Here is a 25,510-nt window from a genome sequence, read left to right on the forward strand (position 1 = left end):
ACTGTTAATCAATTTAAGACGAAGTTTTACACCATCCCAAATGAGGTACCTCCTAAAACAGTATTACTCAGAATTCTGTAGCCGTAACAATAATGAAATGACACAACTTACTGTCGCCTTTCACCCAAAGGAACTTGAAGCACTACCTGACAGCAGGTAGCTTACACCTGTTAGGCTGCTCTAGCACATACATTTCAACTACACTGGGCTGGCTGAGAAGCAGTGATGTCAAATGCAAGAAGTGATTGCACTCAGCACAGTAACAAAGATAAACCTATAGTAACTAGATTGCTACTATTTGCTATTCTAAATAACTTAATTGCAAGTACAGATAAGCCTTGGGGGGAAAAAAAAGATTAAAGACTTTTTGCTGAACTTTTAAAGAAAGTTTTCTTACTATTTTTCAAGAGGTTGCACTGCACTTGTAATACTAGACCACCAGCAACAGCTTTACTCTCATAATTACCCCATGGCACAGACCATATTTGAGATAAGCATTTCGAATTTAATCCTTCCTCATGTTTCAATTCTTCACAGTCTCTTCAAATCAGAGAAAAGTTTCTGCATTTAAGACTTTCTTTCTAGGACATTTCAGAAGGCTTATAATTAGGCTCAAAAGCTAAATTATCCTTACCTAGAGCATTACATTTGCAGAAGAACATGCTACAGTTATTTCTGTATTGAGTAGAAAATTATTTTTCTTCTCAATAAAATTTAAAAAAAAATTGTGAAGGAAAACAATTGTCAGTGTCCACCCTTACTGCTTTTATGATGTGTGAAAGATGGTCTGAATGTAAATTTTAGTCTGAAAATATGTCTTTATGCTCACTTTCTACATCAGAAGCTAGAGAAGTTAAGCTGATTTTTCTCTGTTTGAAGATATGCTTTAGCCACACTGGTATTTTCTCAATGCACTGCTCAACACCTGGGCAAAACCTATTTATTATTCTCCTGAAGTATTTACAGCAGTAACATCCTACAAAATAACAGTGTTATATATTTAAAATATTACCAAATAAATATTCGTTTTTAACATAGTACAAGATAATGCTTCCACTTTCCTGAATAAGCTAGAATGCCACTCGAGTTAATGTTTAAACTAGTTTTAATCACTTCCTTTGATACATTTTAAAGTCAATATCAGTCAATGCAAACATTCAAAAAGAAAGAACAGATGGATGCAGCAGCTCATAAAGTGGGTGGTAAACTCACGCTCCAAGCAGAACAAAAGACCCACCTTTTCATAATTAAGGGGCTGATTAACGCACCTCACTCCTCGCAGCACAACACACCTGTAATTACGAATGGAGCCAGGTACTGAGATGTGTTTGGTCTCTGAATAATTGGGCATCAAACCATAGAGCAACAGATGGGAGTACACTTCTGTTGACATATGCCACAATAAAAGAGCCTGTGCTAACCTGGCTTAAAAGGTAACAGAACATAGGAAGTACAAAGACCTGCTACAAACAACTGTGTTAACTCCTGTCCTTGTTCCATCAATCCCATCTGTTAAATACCACTGTAACGATCGCCTTGCATCATCAGCTCTTAGCCATGGTCATTGAACAGAACTCTTAGAAAATTAGGATAAAAAAATGTAATTGTAGAACTGTTGTTTTAACACCTTAATACCTATAAGCTTACAGCACAGCATAAATAATGCAATTTTTCACATATGCTGTGACAACACATTCACTACAGAAAGCTGCTAGAGTTCCGTTGCATGGATCTATTTGCTGTTTATGAGATGTACAACCACTAAAAAAAATATATTTTTCATAGTTAGAAGGCAAAAACCTTTGGAAAGTTTCTTTTTGGAAAGCTAATGAAACAATCCTCAGCTTTTCTTTTTTGTTACGTAGAAATACAGACCTTCTGGCACAGATCATATGCTGCGATGATACAACAGACTCAGAACCAATAAAAGTTAGCACTGTGCACAAACAGCCTAGTTTTCCATTAGTTTCCAGTGCCATTTTTCACCTCAGGCACTTCACTCAGTATTAGTTTGTGACAGCTTTAGTGACTTCATTTAAATTAGTACAGGGCGGAATACATCCTGAACATCATCTTGCTCTACTAGAGCTTATTGCAAACAGAACAGATTGGAAAGAAACCACACCCCAGGAAGGCGTTTGCAGGTAAAATTTTACAATTTTTCTACTGTTTCCCAGAGAGCACACTTTCATGCACAACACAGCTAACAATAAAACCATGACTTCACGTATTAATTCAGTAGCATTGCAAACTTATCAAAAGATTCAGGTTTATGAGAAAGTGGCCCAGTGAGAACATACGTCCTATCAGTGATATTGCAAAAATCAGGTAATTCAAACAGAGGCAAGTTGTTTCCTTCCCTTTAAAGCACTGTTCTATAAATGTAAACTGTGTTCAGCAGCTTACAGCTTAGTAAATGAATCACTTTAATTGAATGCTATGTACACAGTAACTGGAAAAACACAAGCAATAAGAAAAACATATGGTGATGGCAATAGAAATTGGTTTACTCATTCTGTACAGTGTTGTTTCTTTACTTCTTTCATAATTGACCTTTAGAATGATAAATGTGTAAAATAATTTTGGCTTATTATGGCTCCGAACCTTTCAGCAATTACACAGAATGAAAATTTAAAAGGAAGTATTCATTCTGGAAGCATTTCAATTGTTTACATAATTGCACAGCTATAATTTAGTGTTCATGTTGTTAAAGAAAAGTGAAAAAAAAAAGGACCATTATGGACTATTTCAATTCAAAATGATGCTCTGTAGCGTTAAAAATGGGGAGGAAGGGAGAGAAGGGGGCAAACACACACACATCTGTTTCAAATGGATTAACCCTATAAAAGGCATAATATTTCTGTATAGGGTAATCTAGTAATCCAAATAATTTGGTCATAAACATCCAGTGAGTAAGTGGAAAAAAAATTCAAGTTCACTGAAAGGTTGATTACAAAAATATTCTTCACCTAATTTTTGTTCAAGGTTTTGCAGATTACAGGTGTAACAAAATAGCCTGCCATCTGCCTTCCTCACGTTTCCAATTGTCCCTCAACAGGAACAACATGGATTTTTTACTTAAAGTTCACTCTGTTCTTCCCAGAGACATACCTCATTTGGGGCTGAAATTTACAGCACAGAGAAGATTATTAATTTAAACAGGACATAAGTGGTAAATCCTTCATTTTCCTTTTATTTTAAAGTAACGACTGATTCCATTTACTTATTCCAAGCTCTCCCAGCTGGCATTACATTTTAGGTAAGAGTTAACTTGTCAAAAATTAAGTTCCGATAAAAGTTTGTGAAGAATTTTAACACACTCAGAAAGCACAGGACTGCTTGTCAGAAAATCTATTTCAATCTGTCATTTAAACCTAATCTTCAAAAAAAATTATCTTTGCTGAAGTATCTTGTGATTAGATGCAACAGAGAGAGAGACTGAAAACCAGAATACATGTAATATATTGGATTTGGAAAACAGATGACAGACAGATTATCGCATAAATTACCTGCTGGTAATTGTTACTTGCCCCCAAACTACATTAGAAAGCTCTTTTAAAGGTGCATTTGGAACATAAAAACAACCTTTGTGCTCATATGGAGAAGTGCCCAGATGCCTTATTAACAGAGATCAGACAAATATCTTAAGTGAACAGAAGTTTGTCCCATTTTAAAGTATGTTTGATATTTCTATTGCCTACTGCCTGAAATGCTGAGACAGCTTTGTGTTGGCAGACAGACTTCTCCCAAACACCTGTGGCAGGACCACCAGGGAGTCTGGCAGTGAGATGCCAGCACATGGTGCCAACCCAGCTGCAGTGCTGGGGTGACCCCCTCATGGGGAAGGTAGCTTAGGGACGGGATGATGAGCAGGCATTTGTTAGAAGAACACACAGCTCCTACAGTTGGCATTACCTGGTTCTGCCTTTCTTCCAGTCAATCCTAGCAGCTGTTTTTCTCCAGCACTGCCAGTGTATCCTCCTGGTGTGGGTGAGCAGAGGGGCATGCAGAGTCTTCTGAGAGAACTGCTCACCCAGTACAGAGCAGGTAAATGTTCTGCAGAAAGGCAGATGTGGGGGAGACTACAGAAGGAGAAAATTGAGGTAGCTACTGGAAGGTCACAGCAAACTAAAATATGTGACTCTAAGCCTTATTATCTAAAGACTACGTTATGATTTTTTTTTAATGGCAGTCTGGAGAGAAATGTAAATATGTGCTATGGTTTCTGAGATGTTGTATAACTAAGAGTCCTCATGTGAAACACTATCAGACAGAAATCTAGGCAAGAAGTACTTATCCCACTGCATACATGAGGGAAGCTCCCATCTACAGTACCTTTGGAAGACAACGCCCCACACAGCTACCACACATCCCAGTGCACAGCACCAGTGATCTCGCAGCCATGAGTTGAAAACTGCTTCTTGTTGCAGAGTAAGAATTTAACAGAAAGATATAAAAGCTTACAAGCAACTCTATTACAAAATGTTCCATATTACAAATCAGCAATCACACACAAAACTTCAATCTTGCCATACTCTGCATTTCTACATGAGCTTACTTTGAAACTGACAAAGTTTTCTTTCCACAGTAAGCAACAGTTTATTTTAAACAAACTAAGGGGCTTATAGACAAGCATAACATATATTAATATATCATTATCATTACTGGTAAATTATTAAATCTAGCTCCTTTCTTATACCACTAAAAGGACCAAGCTAAAAACGTGGCTGTTAACTTCTCCATCTTCAGCTGCACTGCATGCTGTGGGCTTATGCTGTTCTGCATAGCAAAAGAAGCCAGGTCTCTGTGTGCTGAAATTCAATCACCAGGGACATCTGTCAACTCATTTGGATCTGGGCTTTTTTCCCCCCATATTTAAAGTTAGTACTGCATTTAATATCATTAAACAACAAAAAGCCCTTAGTGCAGTCTTTAGCTGTCCTTTTCAGAGAATCTCTGAAGTATGTATTTTTTATTATGTTCCTTACTATTTCTTTATGAAGTAACCTGCTCCAAAAATATGCTGGCAAGCCAGTATAATTGCAGATTTACTGAACCTAATTGTTGAAACTCTCTTCAAAAGCCAGGAATATAACTATCCTGTCAGCTCACTTTTCAGATAACAATCTCTAACACTACAGGCCAAAAATGCAGTGGCATATGTTGTCAATAGCTTACGGCAAGTGTGTTAACTGATGCCAAAGCCCTGGTAGCAGGGTGAGACTCTCCCCAAAAATGACACGAAAGAGCTGGCAGTTCCAAAACTTGCAACATTTTGAAAAGCTGCCTCTTCTTCTACAGAGAATACCAAAAGTTGTAGGAATTAGAATTATCTCAATAGTTGTTTTTCTGAAAAGGGGGCTGAGTAGCATTAGTAGAATTTTGGAATAGAGTTTTAGGGTGTTTGGTTTTTTTACCAGAAAAAATAGGGAAGCTATAAAAGAAAAAGCTTACATACTTCAAGTTCGTGATGCAAAAATTACTGCTACAGTAAGCAGCCAGTAGAAATAAGAAAAAATACATTTCTTTTCTACACCTAGACATTTGTGCATTGCAATATTAGAATTCAGTTGAATTTTAAAAGCTGTATGTATCATCCAAATCAAAAAATATGAATTCTTACAATTGCTGCAAGTGGGGGCTTTTCAACCCTTAAACTCACACAGTTATGCCCACCCAAGCTGCAACAGGCTCTCCTGTGGAATCCTCTAAAAATCTCTTCCCAAGAACATGCCATGATTCTCCATAGTTTAAACCAGGAGCTGGAGCAAATGCAGGTGACACCAGGATGGCTTTCATGAAGCTGCAGACTGAATGATACAGTAAAGAAATGGATGTTGCTGGGAAAGACCTAGGCATTCCTGTAACCACTGCTGCCTGGCTGAGTTGATACCAGAAGAAATACTGGATAGAAAAAGTCTGTCCTGCACAGGTGTGATGGACTAGAAAGACCCTGAAGGCATTTGAAGGCTGACAGACCTCAGTGGTATAAAGGGCAAAAGAACTGAAGTTAATGCAAGCAGTACCTCCTGCATCCTGTCTGAGTGATTCCTGATACACTGTCTTCTCAGGATTTTCAGTCAAGCTCTGGATGCAAGTGGAAACATTGCCTTCGCTACCAGGTGAAGATAGTGTATAAAAAATGAAACCATGCTCTAATTCACTTTCCTCTGTACTGGTGAGGGAGGGGAGGTGGAGAACCTGAGTGAACTTTGTTCATAAAAAGCAGTGGGAAAATCTGAACTCACTAGAGCATCAGAGAAATGCCCACTGGCTCAAGTGGTACAGGAGCAGAATTGTTGTTGCACAGTCACCTGTGCCCTGGGTTCAGGGCACTTGGCACACTGAAAGTAGTTGTGGCGCCAGGCTGTGACTTACTTCTCCCACCTGAAAAGGTGATGCAATTGTTGCAGAGAATTGTACACTTCTTCAAGTGGAGATGTTTGTTGTTTGACACTCAGACATGGATAAATTAGCCATGGCTTAGCTACAACACTGTCTCCTTTCTCATCTGCTGAACTAATTGCTAAATCTTGAACTCCAAGTATCATGGGAGCTTTTTATAAAATATACCTTTACATTGCTCTTTTATATGCTCCAGGGGACAAGTCTTCAAAACTAGGTTGCACTTTGCATGAATGTATTAATAAATGTATTATTTTGTTTTTTACCATTACCAAAACCTACACAATGCAGCAGTAATTTTGTATACTCATACCCTCAAGAGAGGAGTGAAACACAATTGAGCAATTTAGAGTAACAGGTAATGGAAACAGTGCATACATTAGAGGAGGAGGGCTGCATTCTCCCAAGTCTAGGAGAAACCTTTTTCACCTATCCAGATAGCTACATGTATCTGGACATGTATCTACTGAAATAAATACAACTACTATCTGCTCAGAAAGTCCAATTACTGTCTTTGGTAAGGTATTTATCTTTATATTGAAGTCCGGCTTTCATTAAAATTAATTGTATAACTGCACTTTGCTCATGTAATACAAGATTTGTGGACTTTTTTTTTTTTCTTCTAAGAGAAGTACATTTCAAAAAGATATATTTCTGATGCTAAAATACTGATAATCATATTCAGATTATAAGGTTTCTGACCATAACTTTACTAAATTATGTAGCCATATAAAAGGCTCATCTAAAACAACCAATGTGATTTCCTGGAGCTGGTCTACCTTTGTGTTGCTTCTCTCCATTAATTTTTAAAATTGTACTAGTCACATACATAGAATGAAAATTCCCCCATGAGAAAATCCCCTTCTCCTTTCTTCTGTTAATGTTCCATAAAAGTGAGAAATATATGCTTATGTTTAGGAAAAAAAAATCACAAAGCAGATTGCTCTTTCTTTCCACTACAAGATCTCCAATTTCCAGCCCCTTCACGCAAAACAGATCAGATTTCCCCCACACCTGGGTAGTTTAATCTTTTGGCGGCAAGGTAAAAGGCTGGTGAAATACCTTGCCTGCACCATCAATCTACCTGTGGAAGAAAGACCCTGTGTTCAATCATTAGGGTACCAGATGGCATCTAGCATAAATAACTCCCTGGCTCCACCAAAATACTTGAGAAATATATCCATGACCCATATTAACAGTTGTTCTGTTATTCTGCCTCAAACAATACATTCCTGCAATTGTATTTATTGCAGGTGTTACCTTCAACATGCAAAATATTGAGCTACTCTAAACACCCATTGAGCAATGTGATCCTAATCAAACTGCAAATATGGAAATAGGTATAATGAACTGGCTTTGCATCAACATGTTGCACGAGAATTGAAGCCCCAAAGCACCATGAGTGAACATCTCACATCATCCAGTATCATAGCTAATGAAAGCAGAACTGGAAGGACAGTAACACAAGAGAAAACTTGCGGTCAAGTGTGCCACCAAGAGGCAACAAAAGCAGAACCAAGAGAGCCAAGGAAGAATAAAAGAGCAGCATTAGTGTGCAAAATATCTGGGAAACCATGGAATGATCTGTACTGCCTTCATCAGCCAGTCTTCACTTCTTGATCTTAGTGTCTGCATTGCAAATTTGCACACAGACTGAAATATGAAGTGCAACAAAGCAACAGGCTTAAAATCAGTGGAGCTGTTATTAACACCAAACCACAATGAATGGTGAGAAATACAGCTCATCAAGAATCAATACCAGGTTTTAAAAATCACCAAGTCTCTATGTAAGAAACTCTTTTCCAGGATTTTTCTCCAGTGTCACTAGTAGCACACCAGGACAACTAACAGAAAAACTCTGGCCCAAACCATCTGTAGGAGACCTAGTCAGTTCTCTTCCTAAAAAGAGAGCATGCTGTGAGTCTGTGTAAAGAAAAAAACAAGTTATCCTAAATGCATGCCTTAACTTTTGAAGGTGAGAACACAGGAAGATGTTTTTGCATGTATCATAGTATTAGTGTTTTGCTTTTAGGAAGTATAGTTCAAAGAATATTCTGCTACTAATAGTTTTTCTTCTTCCATACCTACAGAAGCACTTGGGAGCAGGTGGAAAGCTTGCAGAGAATGCACGACAGATGGTTTTCTTTCCTTTATTTTTGCAAAACAGGGACACGTGAAGTTTTCAAGTGCAGGGTTATGCAGGCCAGCACAGAGAGAAGGACTGAGTTGCTGATTGCAGCAAGGCACCCATGTTCAAGGTGTGAGCAGCATGTTGCACGCTGGTAAAGCTAAAAACAGCTTCACAACGTTTAAAAAAATGCACCACTAACCCAGCACTAGTTATGCAAAAGAACAGGCCTTCTTGGGGATTACAGGAGTAGCAAAGATTGGTAACAACTAGCATAACCAAATCTGTGCAAGACTGTTCCCTTTGGCTTGATAAAGGTGCTAGAAGTAACTCCCTGAAGCAGCAAATACCTCTACAGATTTTATAAAGAGGTCCATGTGCCCTCTGCTGGCATCTGCAGTGCAGCTCTCACCATTGTATACATCAGAGTATTTCTTTTAAGGATGAAAACACACTGTTACAGCTATAAAAACACAGGCATGGTTTTAGAATGTCTATTTTGCTGAGAGTATTTCTTATAATTCTTATGCATATTTAGCTGCTTCTGTGGTCCAATAATCCTTTTCCAGCTCAAGTTTTTTCCTCATCTCCCACCGACTACATTATTGGTTAGGCCAAACCATGGCATATAAACCCAGAAATGGCATTTATTCACATATTTATTCACAGACACAGAATGTTTAGCCAAGAACAGCTGTCCAGAGTGGTAAGATAACCTGAAGAGTATGGAGAAAGTTCAGACTGTAGTCTAATCAAAGAGAAGAACGGACTAGGCTATACATGGATAATTTCATACAATCGTTTCTTTCTGCTTCTTCAAAAATGAAACTAAAAACATTTCCATCAGCATATGGAAAAAAATGTATTTTTTTTTTTAAAGAAGGCTTTTACCTGGTCTTCACTTGTTAAGCCAAGGTGCATCACAAAATAAAAATGAACTAGGAAATCAGAATTCGGCAGAACATCTTGACGCCTAGTCATCATAGCACAGATCAGCCTGTATGCCTGAAGTTTTCCTTCCTTATATTCATTTGGCAGGGTGGTTGCCTAAAAAGAGCAAAAGCCTTGTTTTACTACATTTTTCCTAGTAGTTAGTTAATACAAAATTGTTATTTTCAGCAGATTTTCCATACAGCAAATCTATTGTATTTATTAAAATAGACTTGAGTCCAAATGTCCTCTGGAAGATATCTGTTGTCTTAGAAAGCAGTGATTGTGACAATTATGAATTATGCAACTGAACACTCATAAATTTAATATTTATACAGAAAAAAACACTAATGTGAAAATTTTAGAAATAACTTACCTTGAATAACCATGATGCAAATATTCTGAGAGGAGGAATTAAGACAGGAGGAGAGGGAGTTGACTGATTATCCATACTTATAGCAAGGTTGTCCCTTACCTGGTGTTTTTAAAGGATGAGAGTTAATAAGCACAATAGCTTACTTTATTAATGTTATTTATTTCATATTATTATTTTTCTATTTTATTATAGCACCTCAAGGCGCTATACCCTGTGCTACCCAAACAGTTCCTCTTTAAGCAAACACCTCCAGGAAAACACATTCTATAGTGCTATATAGCCTAACCAAATATTATCATTTTAGGTTGTACCATCTGCTTTTACACTTAACACAACGTTTGCAATATTCTATTCTATACCTCTGTTTTCTTTGCTACCGTTTCATGATGCCATGTAAATCAACTAATCTAAATTCTCATGATTAAACAGGAATATTTTTTTACTCAGGATAGCTACTAGAAATCAAACAAAATCTGACAAAACTTATGACAGAATCCTCCAAATATCATGCTTGTGTTCCATATACTAATCCTAAACTAAACTTAAGTATCATTTTTACAGGAAAAAAAATATTATATGAAAGTTTGATATACTATACCTTTGCAAGTTTATACCACAGCTCATAGAGATACCCAAAAACTTTTGCATGAATTTTAGGTGACTGTATATTGTTCACATCTCCAAGAATTCCCAAGATCCTCCTCCATAGCACAGCAGCAGAATCAGGATGCCAACCAATGAGACTTCCACCGGCAATTATACTGCAGTCATCAGCAAGATATTCACTGCTGTCTGTAAATTTTAAAATGCTCAATTTCACTGAATTACAAATGCAGTGTACAATATAAATGGAATCAAAAAAGTGGGAATATCAATACAGAATAGGAATAGTAATTCTGAACATTTCTGATGGGATCTCACCGAATATAAACACTAAGCAAATACAATGACTTGGAAATTACAAGCAAACATCAGAAAAACATAAAGCATTAGGCTGGATAATAATTTAAAAACATCAATCACTTTTGCAAGAGTATCACAGTAGTTCTACGAGTTGTACAAAAGTATGTCTATACCTAAAATCTCTACATAATAGTTTCTTCATTTTTCCTTTTTTTTTTTTTTTTTTTTTTTTTTTTTTTTTATAAATCAAACCATTATCTTCTAGAAATCATGAAAGCCTACAATTCCACAGTGTTTGTTTCTTGGGGTTTTACACAGATAACAAGAATATTATGGAATTCGAGAATGAAGCTTAATATTATATAAAGCAATTCAGTGAAGCATATCTAAAAGCCAATTATATAAAACATATATGAAATCAACAAGTGAGATTAATTTTTCCTATGTGATGACCTTGGGCTGTGAAGAGGGTTTCTCTTTCACAACAAAGTAGTCTCTAAGCAAAACTCTTTTGGGTTAGGGAATTGCATTTCCCTATGACACAAGGAAAAGACACATCAACTTTTACCCAGAAAAGATAAAGAGCAAAGATTTATGTTTTAATATAAACAGGAACTTTAGAGTAGAGATACCTGAAAGTTTTGGTCTCAACAAACAGAACATACGTAATTGTCATAAATAATTTGTCACTGAGTCGCACCATTTTATTTCTAAAGAGTACGCCTAAAAATGTTTTGTGACAGAAGTACCAAAAACTTAAAATGTTCATTGTGAAGTTTGGAAAGTTTACTACCATGCATAAAGACCAGAGCTGTGGATTTATTTATAAAAGGACACTTTGGCCTTCCTGGGTAAGCACACTCACAAATTAGAGGGGAAAAAAATGACACAGAAAAATAGTGAAGGCATATTGCCACTCCTGCAGGCCCTAGGCACAGGTAGACTTTCTTGATGATGATATACCTGCATGAGATGCTGCCTCCACGCATCGCACATTGCAGAAGAACACAATGATCATCTTCCTAGACTAAACGCAGAAGGCTGTTAAGACCTATTATTCCTTATAATTTTTTTTCATCTCAGAAGTGATCTCTCCCACTAAATCATCTCCCTCTTCTACATTACTCAAGGGAGCACATGGTTCAAAGCAAAAACTGGCGAGAAAACACAAGCTAAAGGGCCTTCTGTATAGAGACAACCCAGCTATAAATCAGTTTTGTATCAGACAGACTGCCCTCACTCAAGGCTTTTTTAGCAGGAAGGCAAATGCAGTTAAATGTACTCTGTACATGTCTGAAACTCATGTACTCTGAAAATATATTCAATCAATAACTGGCTTTTACAGGTAGTATTTCCATTGCTAAGTGTCTTTTCTCTGTAGAGAGCAATAAGGTCGCCCCTGCGCCTCCTCTTCTCCAGGCTGAACAAGCCCAGCTCCCTCAGCCGCTCCTCGTAGGACTTGTTCTCCAGGCCCCTCACCAGCTTCGTCGCCCTTCTCTGGACTCTCTCAAGCACCTCCATGTCCTTCTTGTAGCGAGGGGCCCAAAGCTGAACACAGTACTCGAGGTGTGGCCTCACCAGAGCTGAGTACAGGGGGACAATCACCTCCCTAGCCCTGCTGGTCACACTGTTCCTGATACAAGCCAGGATGCCGTTGGCCTTCTTGGCCACCTGAGCACACTGCTGGCTCATATTCAGCCGACTATCCACCATCACTCCCAGGTCCTTCTCTGCCAGGCAGCTCTCCAACCATTCCTCTCCCAGCCTGTAGCTCTGCTTGGGGTTATTGCGCCCCAGGTGCAGGACCCAGCACTTGGCCTTGTTGAACTTCATGCAGTTGGCCTCAGCCCATCGGTCCAGCCTATCCAGATCCTCCTGCAGAGCCTTCCTGCCCTTGAGCAGATTGACACATGCACCTAGCAGATCGACACACACACCTAAACCTTTCTTTTAAAGCTTTGGGGATTTTTTTTTTCCTTTTTTGTTTTGTTTGTTGCAGTATTATGAATTCCCAAAGTGTTAAAACAGATGTTATTTTTAAGTGTGTTAGAATGCTCCTTCAACAGAGAAGAGATCATCTCTCATCAGAGAATTTAATCCATCTATTCTGTTCAGGTGATAGCATTACACTATTTTTTGCCTTACGCTGTGGAGGTTTTGACAGCAAAACAAAAGGTTTTTTATTTTAGAAAGCCTCCAAATCTTAAGACCAAATATGTATTTTGTTGGAAAAGAAAATTAAACACCCAAATGAATCCAAGTAACCATATGACATATCAAAATCCTGAAGGCTCAGCTTGTGACATAATTTTACTACAACAGTAGACATTGTTCACAAGTGAAAGATGAGGAAGGGACTCAGATCCTTCCCGCGTTCTCCATGTAACAACCATGCAGCAAACAGTAGCAGGTTTGACTCAGATAAGGTGTTCAAAGGAACAACGTGAAGGTGTTCTCTGACTGTGTGGATGTACAGTGAGCAAAAAGAGGGTTGTGTACACCATAAGGATAACTTAGATTTTCTAACATGCCAGTCTGAAATAAGCTGTACACTGTCTTATACGCAGCCACACAGTATGAGCGGACACACGGACAAACAAGTTGGACAAGAACCAGAAAAGCAGCGAGAGCATGCCAGATCCATTGGGTAATTAAACATTTGTTACCACACTACTCTTTTAGTCCACATTACCTTTCAGATTATTTTATATAGCTCATTCTGTTTGTGAACACAAAAGAGCAATTTCTTGTATCACAGACAAAGCAATGAATTTATCATACATAACAATCCTTGCCAGGTATTGTATTACTACCTTTTATATAATGGTAATCTGAACTATGGAAAAAGGTGCACTGGTTCGTCAAACCAGCAGTATTTTAAAGAAAAAGCGATCATGAAAAAAATACCCTTGAAACTATACAGCTCATGAGTAAAAACAGCAGATAAGATAGTTTCACATGTTACAGTATTAAGTTACTGAAGTAAAAACCCTGACTCACATCTTGCATATTAGATGGAAAGGTACCCGGCTAAGAATCAAAACATTTTAGCAGATAACTGTAAGTGTGGGATATGTCAAAGATACTATAACTAAAATTAAAAGGCAAAAGAGCTTTATTTCCATATTAACTTTTCTGAGAATGCTACTTATCACATTCTGCTGGAATACAGGCAATGCACACTCTGAAGTATAAATAAGGAGGGTAACAGGATTAAGATGAGAAAAGTTGTTATGCATTAATCAGTTATTTCCCATCAGTTAATATATACAGTAAGGAACTCCCTGCACTTTCTTAGGCAATTCTGCTATGAAATAAAATCTATTAATTTAATAGAAATTTAATTAATTAATTTTACTTGAACACTAGTGCAGGCTAAGAGAGCACAAAGATCAACTATCACATTTCTGCTGATGAGCAGTAATTTGACATAGCAAGCAATGCAATCATTTTCAATTGTGCTTTCATTTTCTGGATTAGAATGTATTGGCACCTATGTCACCTTCATTCTAATTATACAAATTCCTTAAACTCTGGCCATTTAAATCTCTTTTTTGACATAACAAAAGCTTGGTGACATGCCTAAAGGAACATACTTTTTAATATGCAAACTGAACTGTATGAACTGCTTTTTGATACAAAAATCTAAAATAGTAAATATAGTTTCTGGACTAGAGTACCTGTTAAATTTGCATTATCTGAAGGACTAAGCTGAAGCCAGTGAGGTGCATCAGTATCCACACAAACATCTGTTGATGCATTAACTTCATGGTCTTCTTCAGAAGCTTGCCAGGGGATGAGTGCAATCTCTACTTCATTATTATACCCAATGGATGTGTCACTGCTAACACTTTCACCTAAAGCAAACAGAAGATTAAAAAAGATCTCAGATCCTATTTTTAAAAATTGCATTAACAAAACCTGGTGAGGAAAGTGCCTAATGTATCTGTAACAAGAAAAAATTATCACACTGATTTAAATTGATAAGCTTAAGAAAAATACTATATTTCTTGGAACTCACTTTTTTCTCTCTCCCTACAGTTTCCATGTGTTTGTTGGAAGTCTGCTTTCAAATCTAATTCATCTGTACTATTGCTCCTTTGTACTAGTACCTTCAGAGAAAAAAAAATAGTATTAATCTGAGTTTATTAATTACATTTTTGAGAACTACATATTCTTGCAAATTCAATACACAAACACACATATAGAGAAAGTTACTAAAAGTTAATCATAACTGAGTCAATATATTTTAATCTATACCTGGACTACCAAATATCTTTAGATGTCTTAAGGACACCATCATGTTTTCAGTTTCTATTTCTACTCCCTTTCTTAAACTCAGTTTACCTACTAAGAGGCACGACTTTCTACTGATGTTTTTCCACAAAGCTGAAACCATTCAAAACTTTCAAAAGTATCAAAAAACCTTTCAGGAAGAAATTGGTAGTCATCTCTTATGTTGATGCATTACTTTGTTGCAAAACAACCCATTTGAAAGCACCTAATCTTTTGTTTACCTTAATTTTTTATTAGTTTTTTTTTTTTTTTTTCAAATGGATTTATAGCCTACTTGCTGAAAAACCATCAGGCAATTTTCTGCTTCTAGATGATACTCCTCCGTCCCTAAGCGTAATTGCTTTGCTTTACATCTGGTAGATCACCTTCAAATTCACATTTCTTGCATTTCCATGTCATCTATAATAGCAAAACTTGGTTTCTGCCAGAAAATAGAATACCATGTTGTTTGTCACTATATAAGTGTGCAACAAAACCCCCATGTTCTGCACCTCACCCCTAGGAGCATACCAGATCTAACTGCTAAAGGAATCTCTGCTCTGAAACTCCTCAATTCAACTAAAAATTCTGAAATTCCCTTTTAATTTTGTATTTGTAATTAGTAGTGTTATTTTTAAATAAAATTCTATTTTTTTCTGATTTGCTGTCCAGACCATTAATCCATTTTCTTTCTCCATATATCTGAGAAAGTAAATTATTGCCACCAAAGACATAACTAGCTCACAGAAATTATTATTATATTAATGAAGGCTGTAGGTTTGGTTTGTTTTGCTTTGAGCTGGGCATCATTCAAGCATTCCCAAGAAAGAAATGCTTCCTCGTGCTGCCTGATTGACTGCAGAATCATTTCTCCTCCATGGCAAATCTAGCTTTTGGTGATTAGTGATGACAATATGCAATTGTGTTGTGATATTAAGTCAAACTGGTCCACATAGAACATCAGCAACTTATGTTGTATATACATGGTCAAACCTCAGCTTCCAGTTGCAAAAGAAGGTGAAACTACAATGTGTTTGACAGCCCCAGCAGCATGTGCTTGTAAATATTTTATAATACATGCCACAGGAATAGAATGGGGAGACAGATTAATTTTTAATTTAATTTTAATTTAATTTTAATTCTCCACAACTACTGAACCTATTCCTCTCCCTCTCCCCTCACCTCCATCACATGTAGTCCACTAGATTTTCCTTCCCACTGTAAGGCACTTTGTTATTCCTGACGTGATTAATGAAAGCACTTCAAAAAAAACCCTTGTCTCTCCAGAGGTGTTAGTATTTTACTAACAGTACTTTAAGTCCAGATATATGGGAGAGCCACGGACCAGAGATGAGATTCGTCTTGAAGTCCTCCATGTTGCATTGCATTATACTTCCACAAAGATGAAGTCATTTATTATTTCTACTGCTTGTTCCAAAGTTGCATTAAAAATTTACAAAGCTTGCCTGTCCTAATGTTAACTTATACAAATAATCTGCAATAAATAACTAGTGTTACAAATTGTGCTGAAGGAAATTATTTTCCTCAATACTTCAAACCATCAACCATTTATTCCACTGTAGTGTAGCTCTATAAAAGCCATGAATTATTTACCAAAAAAAAGTGGTGAACTTGTTTATAATTAATAAAGGAAAGCAAAGATGTCTTTTATAAGAATAGCATATAGCCAATTACATAAAATTGTGTTGGCAACTTACAGTATCAGAAGTCACAGAACAAGCATACCAAATAGCATAATGAACAGCTACAGTTTAATCCCAGATCCTATATTGGAAACGTGACTAATGAATTTTCATACTTTCACGTTGCTAGTTTCAAAACACTAATAAAAATCTGATCAGAAATAAAACATTTGTTTTATTTAAAACATGATATCATCAATAATCATTCTCTATTTTGCCTTACATGCTCAGCTTCATGTTCCTTCTTCATATATTCCTTATTTTCCTGAACTGATCTGGAGTCTGAAGAAGATAAATTATGAGAACTTCCAGCCTTCTTACCTAGAAATTTTAGAAGGTAAAAAAGAAGTATAGAAATTTGTGGGATGAAAGTGCATAGCAAATTGCAGGAAAAAATCAGCTACATTTACTTATATACTTTTCATATTTACAGGTAAGTGAAGTAATAAATACTACATAATTTTCAGGGCTTAATCAATAAGATGGAACGTGACGTTTTAAAAATCCTTCATAAGCATAACGCACTTACACAATCAGAACAGAAGTAGAACTGTTAACTCGGATACACAAAATTTAAATGCAAGTCAGATAAACAAACATAAAGAGTTACACTGAAAATGCATGCTTTTAACAAAGCCCTGGTTTATTAAAGGTTGTGCTCTGCATTCACAGTCCACAGCTTCTTAAAAACAGTTTTTTCAACAAGATACCAACAACAGATTTACTAAGAAAATGGGATAAAAAGCATTTTAGAACCATGGCTGGAAAACAAAGAAGATAAGAGCAGCATCTGTGAAGCTCAACAAGTCTCAGCACTTTTTCTTCTAAGTGTAGCATTGCTATATTTCATCAATATTACCTTGAAAAAAATCGGATGGAAACTGATCTGCAATATCTGAAGTGCTGCTACTTCGAGTTATTTGCTGCTCCTGGTCTACAAATAGGCCTGTGACTTCTGTTCCTGCTGAAGTTTCCAACTGCTGGGATTCTTCAACTTCTGTTGATTTAGTTAAAAAACAAAATATTTGCACAGCCTCAGAATTTTATACGAACACTAACTCCTTAGCTACAAAACCTATGTGAAAAAGCAACCCACCCAAATATTTGAAACTCCAGGTTACAAAAGCTAGAATGTGACCACTAGTTAAAGAAGTTAAATTATTCTTAGAAAAAATGTAAAGTTCGGAGAGAGATGTATGAGCAGTTTCAGTGGCAAAAGATCTAGAGAAAAGAGAAGAATTACTTCAGGGATTCAGTGTGCACAATGAAGGGTTGGAGGACGTCATGAGAATAAAGCTATCTTTTCCATTGCTAGATACCTAAACTAGACTCTGTTTGTTCTGGAAAAAGAAAGAAGAGAGGCAGCAAAACTAGTATAGAGTACAGAGAAAGTTACTGTGGTTACTGACTTTTCCTCCATAAAGATGGAATGGGGACATCAAAAAGGGAAAGAATTAAAAAAAAAAAAAAAAAAAAAAAAAAGCACAGATTCTGGAATAATTTGTGAAGACAAACTGAATCATGCAGCTTTTTTACTGTAACTGAAAATCCAAATAAAAAGAGAGGAGAGAGAAGCATGAAAATTCAAGTGAGAAAGTAAATTGATACACTGGGGAAGGAGCAACAGGAAAATTTTAAGATGAGCTAGCAACACACTTATAGAAATATAATTCTCTTGGCATTAAGTGAAAAAAGACAGTAACATTTGGGACCAAGTGTGCTCCTATTCAGTAATAATGGCTTTAGTTATAGCAGCAGTTAATGCCACCCAACCTAGCTATTAACTCTTCTCCTAGAAATCAGTCAAAGACGTGACACACAAATCCCTTCAAAGCTGACCTAACAGAACTGTCAGACTGTCCAAGAAGATCTATAGCTGAGTGTTACACACAGTGAATGAGATTTTTTTTTTTAAATCAAGTAGCTCAACCTTACAAATTTATTCACTTGCATATTTTGCTTGCACTATCTCATACATTCAAGCATGTAACTAGTTTCTACTCAGTTCCTTGAAAAGACCTTGCTGTCCTCATTTTCCCTTAAAAGGTTACTTATTTTGATAATGAACACAGTTCTGGTAACAGAATAACAAAAACATTTACCTAACCATTCTTTTTCACCCTTCATAACTTTGAAAAAGGACAAGATATACTTCCATTGAACTTGCTCATCTCCTGATGGCTACCAATATTACTTAACACTGTGTTTTGAACAGATCCAGGCAAGAGACACAGAATCAGAGAAAAACATCTCATTCCACAATCCTAAAGAACAATTAACTGGACAGAAAGAAAGCAGACAGACAGCAGCTTAAAAATATAAAGAACATTTATAAAAACGATGACTTTAAAGTACAGTACCTGACAGTCTGTGAGAGCAAGAAGTGTAAGAGATACCAGGTAAGAGAGAGCTCACAGTGTGAAGCAGAAGAGGTACACTTTTAGTAGCTGGCAAAGCCTCATAAAGATGAACACAGTTGCTGATAGATTGGCTTCGCTTAGCTTCCAGGAAAAAATAAAGCAAGAATTATGTCAGAAAAAATAGCAAAATATTTGGATTTTGGAATATCATGATACAACAAAACACATAGCTTTTGAAAAAAATTTAAAATGTTAAGCTCTGAAATATTTCCTAAAGGCTGTAAGTCAATAACATGCAATGCATCTCACACACTGTAATTACAATAATCAGTAATTTCTGAATCACAATTCCACAAAGTGGAATCTTTCATTTTGTCAGCTTGTGATTACCATTCATGGGCTAATTTGACTTACCCTTTTTTCTTCTCAGTGAAGTACCTGTAGCAGTACATACAGCTCAAAACTGAAGAATAGAAAACTTATTCAGCTTACCCTCTGTTAGCTATGCTCCACCCTGACCCCCTGACCCTCAGACTAACTACCTCTTCCATTCATTCATCTCTGCTGAAAATAATCCATTTTCATCCAAGAAGTGGGTTACTGTGCTTCTCAGAAGTTAATCTAAAGATACAGGTACCTCTGCTTTTGCTTTTAAAATTAGGGATCCTAGCTCCAGCCTGGATAAAGCCCTGAGTACTCTGGTCCGAGCAGACAGCTGACCCTGCTTTGAGCAGGAGCTTAGACCTGATGACCTGATGTTCCTTACATGCTGAATTATCCTGCAGACTCTGTGTTGGGGGTACTGAGTCTTGCTTTCTACATTTATGAAGAGGATGATGAAACGGATACAAATTATGTGAAAGGTTTTGGACTCTTAAGACATGATGGGAAGGTAGAAGCGCTCAAAATATTGTTGGACCTGTGAAATTTTTCAAAACTAGAAATGAGAATGAGAAATGAAAATGAGAAATGAGAAAAAAAATCAAAATGAGAAAAACATCTCTAAAATAGCAAAATGTTACATTTTATATCCAGTACTCTGTTGGCAACTTTTCTCATAATTTGTAATAGAGATGAGCAGCTCTCTCTCCAATGGGATCTGAAAGTGGACCTTTTATAACTTGTGGATTAAATACTCTGTATCACGCTACAAGAAAGCACTTTCCAAGGTAGCTAATGCTTTAGAGACTTTTTTCCAAAATAGTGGTAGTGTTCCAGACATCCAGACATAGGTATGAAACATCTGTGTTTAGGCATTTAGTTAAGTTGCACTATTTTTGCAAGCTGTCACAACTCAACGGTTGATTTAAAACTCAAGTGTTATTGAATGTTTGGGAACATACACATTTAGTTATGGTCTATACCTGTCGCTCTCTGACGAACAATATTTCTTGCTTTCTCAACTCCTGGGGCTCCAGAGGTGGTAGCACTTCTGAATCTCATTGGCTCTACAACTTCTGGATGACTTTTCCAGCTTAATGAAAAAGATCTTCCAACTACAGCGGTCTTCTGAGGCTCTAAAATGCCACCTTAGAGATAAAGAAAACAAACTTTTCTAGCATCGTATGCTTTGGCATGTATTCTTCTACAGTATGAATGGTACAAGCACTCCAACGTGAAAAAAATATTCACCTTCAAAACAGCATAGTTGAAGGAGTAACTCTTTTTTAATGATAGTAAAAATTCAGCTATGTGCATCAGTTGCAAGGTGGCATATAAATGCAGCCAAATAACTGTAATTAAAGTTCGATGAAATTACATGGAAAGGAATTTTGACATCGATGACTATGCCAGACTACAGCACAAGAAACCATGTTTCATTACTGTTCTAGAGAAAACACTGATTTTGAACGCATACTGAATCTGCTAAATAGCTACTATCTATCGACCTCAATTACCTTTCATACCTCAGTGAATGATGAGAATATAAAAATTCAAAGCACTTTATATTTGATTAATCAGGTTCTTACACTAGGATTGAGAGGTATTTAATGTTAGATTAAATTAATTTTTGAACTTAAATATCTAACTTGTTTGATACAAAAAGCACTGAAGCATGGAGACTAACCCTTTCCTCTCTGCTTTTTTTCTTTTTGTTCACTGAGTTTATCCAAGGGTAAGTTTGTCATTTCTACCCCATACACAGTTCTTGCCAGTACTGCTGTTAGAGAGTCCATGATATTGGCCCACTCGTTTATCAGCTCCTCCCAGTCAGTCAGGGCAGACAGAACACTGAGCAGTTCATCCCACAGCTCCCGAGAAATGTAAACGCTCAGATTTGCTCTGATCCAAGCCACAATAAGGGTCTGAGAGGAAAGAAACAAGTGATAGGTCATGCATTTTTACTGAAATTAATTCAATGCACCAATTCACATGCTGCTAAATTCAACACCAACCTGCACATTAGCACTGATTATCAGTGACACACAGATACTATGCACAGATACTTTTCATCAAAAAATACTCCCAGAAATATGTGAAAGTTACTAAGGAAATTTTAAAATTCCAAAACATATGTTTCAGGTGATCTTATGTTTCCAGGTAAGCTGAAACAACACTTTGTTTATATAATAATGATAGAAAACAGAACTGCCTGCTATACCTTCCAAATAATTAGTGATTGAACTATGCCTGTGACATTTAGGCTTCAACACTGTAGCTGACCACATTATGTACCAATGATGACCAGATATTTTCATCTCATTAAAAAGACCTAGTTTTGAGATGCCAGATGAACTTCCTCCTAGAAAAACTTACATATAGCTCCCATTTTAGAGGAACTCATTGAAAATATCCCACACTGAGACAAGTGTTTGCTACCATCGTTTGTAACAGAGCCCTGAAGAACTGATCAAATTAGCCGCTTCTGGCAGCTGGAATTAATTGTATTACTGCAAACGAGACTTATTTCATGTTTTAAAAATAGGTTGTATAGTACTGCATAATACTACTTAAGCAAAACTATGGGCAATCAGCACTGAAAACAGGTGTCACACGTACACAAAAAATACTTACGCGAAAAAGTAACCCTGACATGCTCTGAGCAAACGTATCCTTTATATGTTTTTCTTTTGGCTTCTGCATCACAGCTTCTGTTATTCTGAGGAGTATCTGTAACATCTGTTCCCTGGTTCCAAAATAAAATTGCACTTTTTGTTCACATGTGTTATTAAACATGCTTGTTATTTTTCATCTACCAGAAAAAACTTTTAATTCTCAATAAGTCTTACACGTTGGGAATGTGATCTTACACGCTCACTAAGATTTCAGAACTTTCGCAAAATAACATTAGTTGGTTCTGGACTGTAAAAATTAATTTTTGAGAAGGTGAAGCCAGGAATGGAAGTAATGACCAGAATCTTTAAATGAAACAGTATCATGATGAAGACATGGCAGAACCTACAATCTCCCAAATCAGTTCATATGGAATTCATAATTGTGATGTGTAACAAGATCTACACCTGAGTAAGTCCACTCTCCCTCTCTCCTGACAATTTTCCCATAAATTTTAAATGTTGATATATTTCTCTTAGATGCAGAATATAATAAACTTACCATGTCTTTTTATTCATTGATAGTTCCATTATCATGCGCCTAAAAATGCTCAGAACTGCCTTGCAAGCATCAACTTGCTCCTTCAGAAGCACAGGGACTTCAGTGCATGGTTCCAATAAGAAAACATTAGCAGAGTTTGTCAAGAACACCTTCAAGACAGGCATTTACAGTCAGTTTAAATAGTGTCGAAAAATTAAAAAAAAGGTCAAAGACTTACAACCAAATACTTGTCATCCTCTAGCCAAGCCTTTCACTTTTCTTAGAGCAAACTTCATGTTTTACATACCGCTTTATTTTTCTAAATAATTCTGGTAAAAAGTCAGGTAGCATTATATGCCCAACAAAGGCATGTGTTACATAGTCTATGTCTTGCAGGTATCTATTCTATTCCCTCAGGCAAGAGCACCATTCCTCCAGCTACTCATTTCCCAGCATTACATGCTTAAGCAGTCACCAATATTTTCAGTAAATGAGGTACACTGAAGCAAATGTACAGTTCTAATTCCTAGTACCAACAGTAGAAAAAAAATGCAGCTTTACCTTAAAATAGGTATCTGGCTCTAGGACATGGGTGCATGGTTTAATATGCTTTTTTAAAAAGATAAAAATGAAGTCCAAATTGTATATTATGAAAACCATCAACTCTACAGTTTCTTTCCTTAATTTCATACTACAGAAAGACCTGTACACAAGCTCTTCAACCAAAATGTGGAATTATAATTTATATAAGCAAGCAGAACATTATTTTCAGTAATACAGAAAATGATAATTGAACTACACATTGTAGCTATATCTCCCTTTTTCCATTCCCAATACAGGGTGTCTATAATTGGCAAGAATGAGAGCTGTCATGTGCTGAGCTCAGCACATCTGTTTGCATAACACTGTGTGGGTGCTAACCTAGAACCCTCACAAATTGCTCTAATCATAAAGTTTTATATGACTATATAATAATATGTAGTAAAGTGACTCCATGACTCTTAGAGCCTTCTAATCTCTATACAGCACACCTGTAATGCAGCTTGAGCACCAGCTTTAACATTTTTGTCCTCGTCTTCTAATACACATCCTCTGTTAACAGCACTGGTAAAGGAGTATGTTCTTCCCCAGCTGGATGAGCGCTTATGTCCTGAGTGGTCAGAGGAAAGCTTTCAAAAACATCATTCAGTTAGTGACCAAGAAGAAAGGAACATGTCCACATTTATTCAGTATCATTTCAGTATCATTTTCAGTATCATATGTCAAAAGCAGGAAGAGATAACTGTCACATTGTCCTATGTCCATTTCAACAAGGAATTAATGTCGAATATTTACAGATTCTAAGCAAACAGCATATGGAATTTAAAGGTTCATAAGACTTCTAATAGCTATGTTATTTCAAAGTATTCTATATTCAAAATATTCTATATTACATTTTGTTGTCACTGACTGTAGTAGTATTTGAATTTAAGCCTGGAAAAAATATAAATTCTTTATGAAAATCATCTGTCAAAACATCACAATTTTTACTACTATTTTAAGAAGTGAACCATCTTTCCTTGTAGAAAAAATAATTCCCATTAACTAGTTTTGCACGGCAGTGTCAAAGTCAACATTTACTGATGATTCATTACAGGACATGAAAAAAACGATGCCACAGAATTTTTATCTATAATTTAATTTCCTAGAGTTAAGGATCCAAAGTTTTGATAAAGTGTATATAAATTAGTAGATATTTTCAAACTCTTAAATAATTACCACTGAAATTAAATAGACCTACATGCACTAGGCCAACAGACAGTGTAAATTTTAACACTGCAGCATATATTATTTTTTTTCCATTACATTCTCATTACAGTATTTGTATAGAAAGGGAATAATAAAGAAATTTTATTTTTCAAAGAGCTGCAATCTTTCTTTGCACTCAGTAAGGCCTACTGAACACAGTAATATTTTAGATTTGTGCACCTTAGATAAAGCACTTTTTAATCCTGATTTTCTGTACTTCTTAAATTTTTACTTAAATTTTACAGAGAAAAATTAAAAGATAAATAATGCTTTGCAGCAAACAAAATAATGTAAATAACTGATACCATACATGTTTACCATCCGTTTGCACTGATGAATCCTCTAAGCTGACAACAGTATCCTCTCTGTTTTCCTTTTTGTCTGGCTCCTCCATGAACACAGGCTTCTCTTGTAATATCCACTTTCTATAGACCTTAACCACTTTTCGCGTTGCAGATATATCAGAAGAAGGCAACAAAAAAGCCTGAATTTAAAGTTAACTACTTTTACTATATATATTTGGGCACAGCAATTCATGCATATATAAACACACACGCAGCATCATCACCCATAAATAACGTAACTCAGAAAAAGAAAGAAAATGCGTTTTTTACATTTATGTCTGTACTAGGAGCTATGGTTAATCAACAACATATGCATATACCTACAGCAGTGTGGGATTTCACAATTCTGTAAGCATTAACTTCAAGTGACTTCCATGTTTTATTTGTTCAAACAATAAAAAAGAGGTGGTTTTGTTCATACCAAGTTCTCTAACTTTGGGTGGATTCATCGCACAAGTTGTTACTAAGCCAGAGAGGCCTGGCAGGCTAAACTTGGATACCACGCTGCACTTTCTGAAGAAGCTGACTTCAAATTACATCACCAGTATATGATATGAAATGCCATTTCAGCAAGTGTAGGTAAAGACAAGACAGTAAATTATGATGAGGACAGAAGTGGCAGGCATTTGATCGTTTTCTGATAAAAGTCAAAAATCAAAATAATGAATTTACTTTCATCTTGCTACCCAATGTCAGTATTTGGAACCATTCTGTAAAGATGTCCACTTCGAAAGCTTTCAAAGACCGTACCACCTGCTTTCCCA

General features: G+C 36.3%; 1 protein-coding gene across 4 annotated transcripts in view; it reads right to left on the reverse strand.

Annotated features, from left to right (window-relative positions):
• The window catches only part of RALGAPA2 (Ral GTPase activating protein catalytic subunit alpha 2), a 142,250-nt gene that overhangs the window by 77,356 nt on the left and 39,384 nt on the right, over nt 1-25,510 (reverse strand). For 3 of the 4 annotated variants that reach the window (XM_084285124.1, XM_084285127.1, XM_084285126.1), the window contains 14 exons: nt 24,713-24,886; nt 23,646-23,783; nt 22,636-22,784; nt 22,096-22,207; nt 21,149-21,386; nt 20,445-20,609; nt 19,081-19,221; nt 17,580-17,717; nt 16,944-17,041; nt 14,764-14,854; nt 14,423-14,599; nt 10,438-10,631; nt 9,840-9,938; nt 9,425-9,580 (listed from right to left, as the gene is read on the reverse strand). In XM_084285124.1, the coding sequence (XP_084141250.1) occupies nt 9,425-9,580; nt 9,840-9,938; nt 10,438-10,631; nt 14,423-14,599; nt 14,764-14,854; nt 16,944-17,041; nt 17,580-17,717; nt 19,081-19,221; nt 20,445-20,609; nt 21,149-21,386; nt 22,096-22,207; nt 22,636-22,784; nt 23,646-23,783; nt 24,713-24,886 (2,070 nt within the window). The remainder of the gene's footprint in view (nt 1-9,424; nt 9,581-9,839; nt 9,939-10,437; nt 10,632-14,422; nt 14,600-14,763; nt 14,855-16,943; nt 17,042-17,579; nt 17,718-19,080; nt 19,222-20,444; nt 20,610-21,148; nt 21,387-22,095; nt 22,208-22,635; nt 22,785-23,645; nt 23,784-24,712; nt 24,887-25,510) is intronic. The other variant, XM_084285125.1, reaches the window with a different exon arrangement.

Source organism: Netta rufina (genome assembly GCF_964035555.1).
Source record: "Netta rufina genome assembly, chromosome: 3".
NCBI lineage: Eukaryota > Metazoa > Chordata > Aves > Anseriformes > Anatidae > Netta > Netta rufina.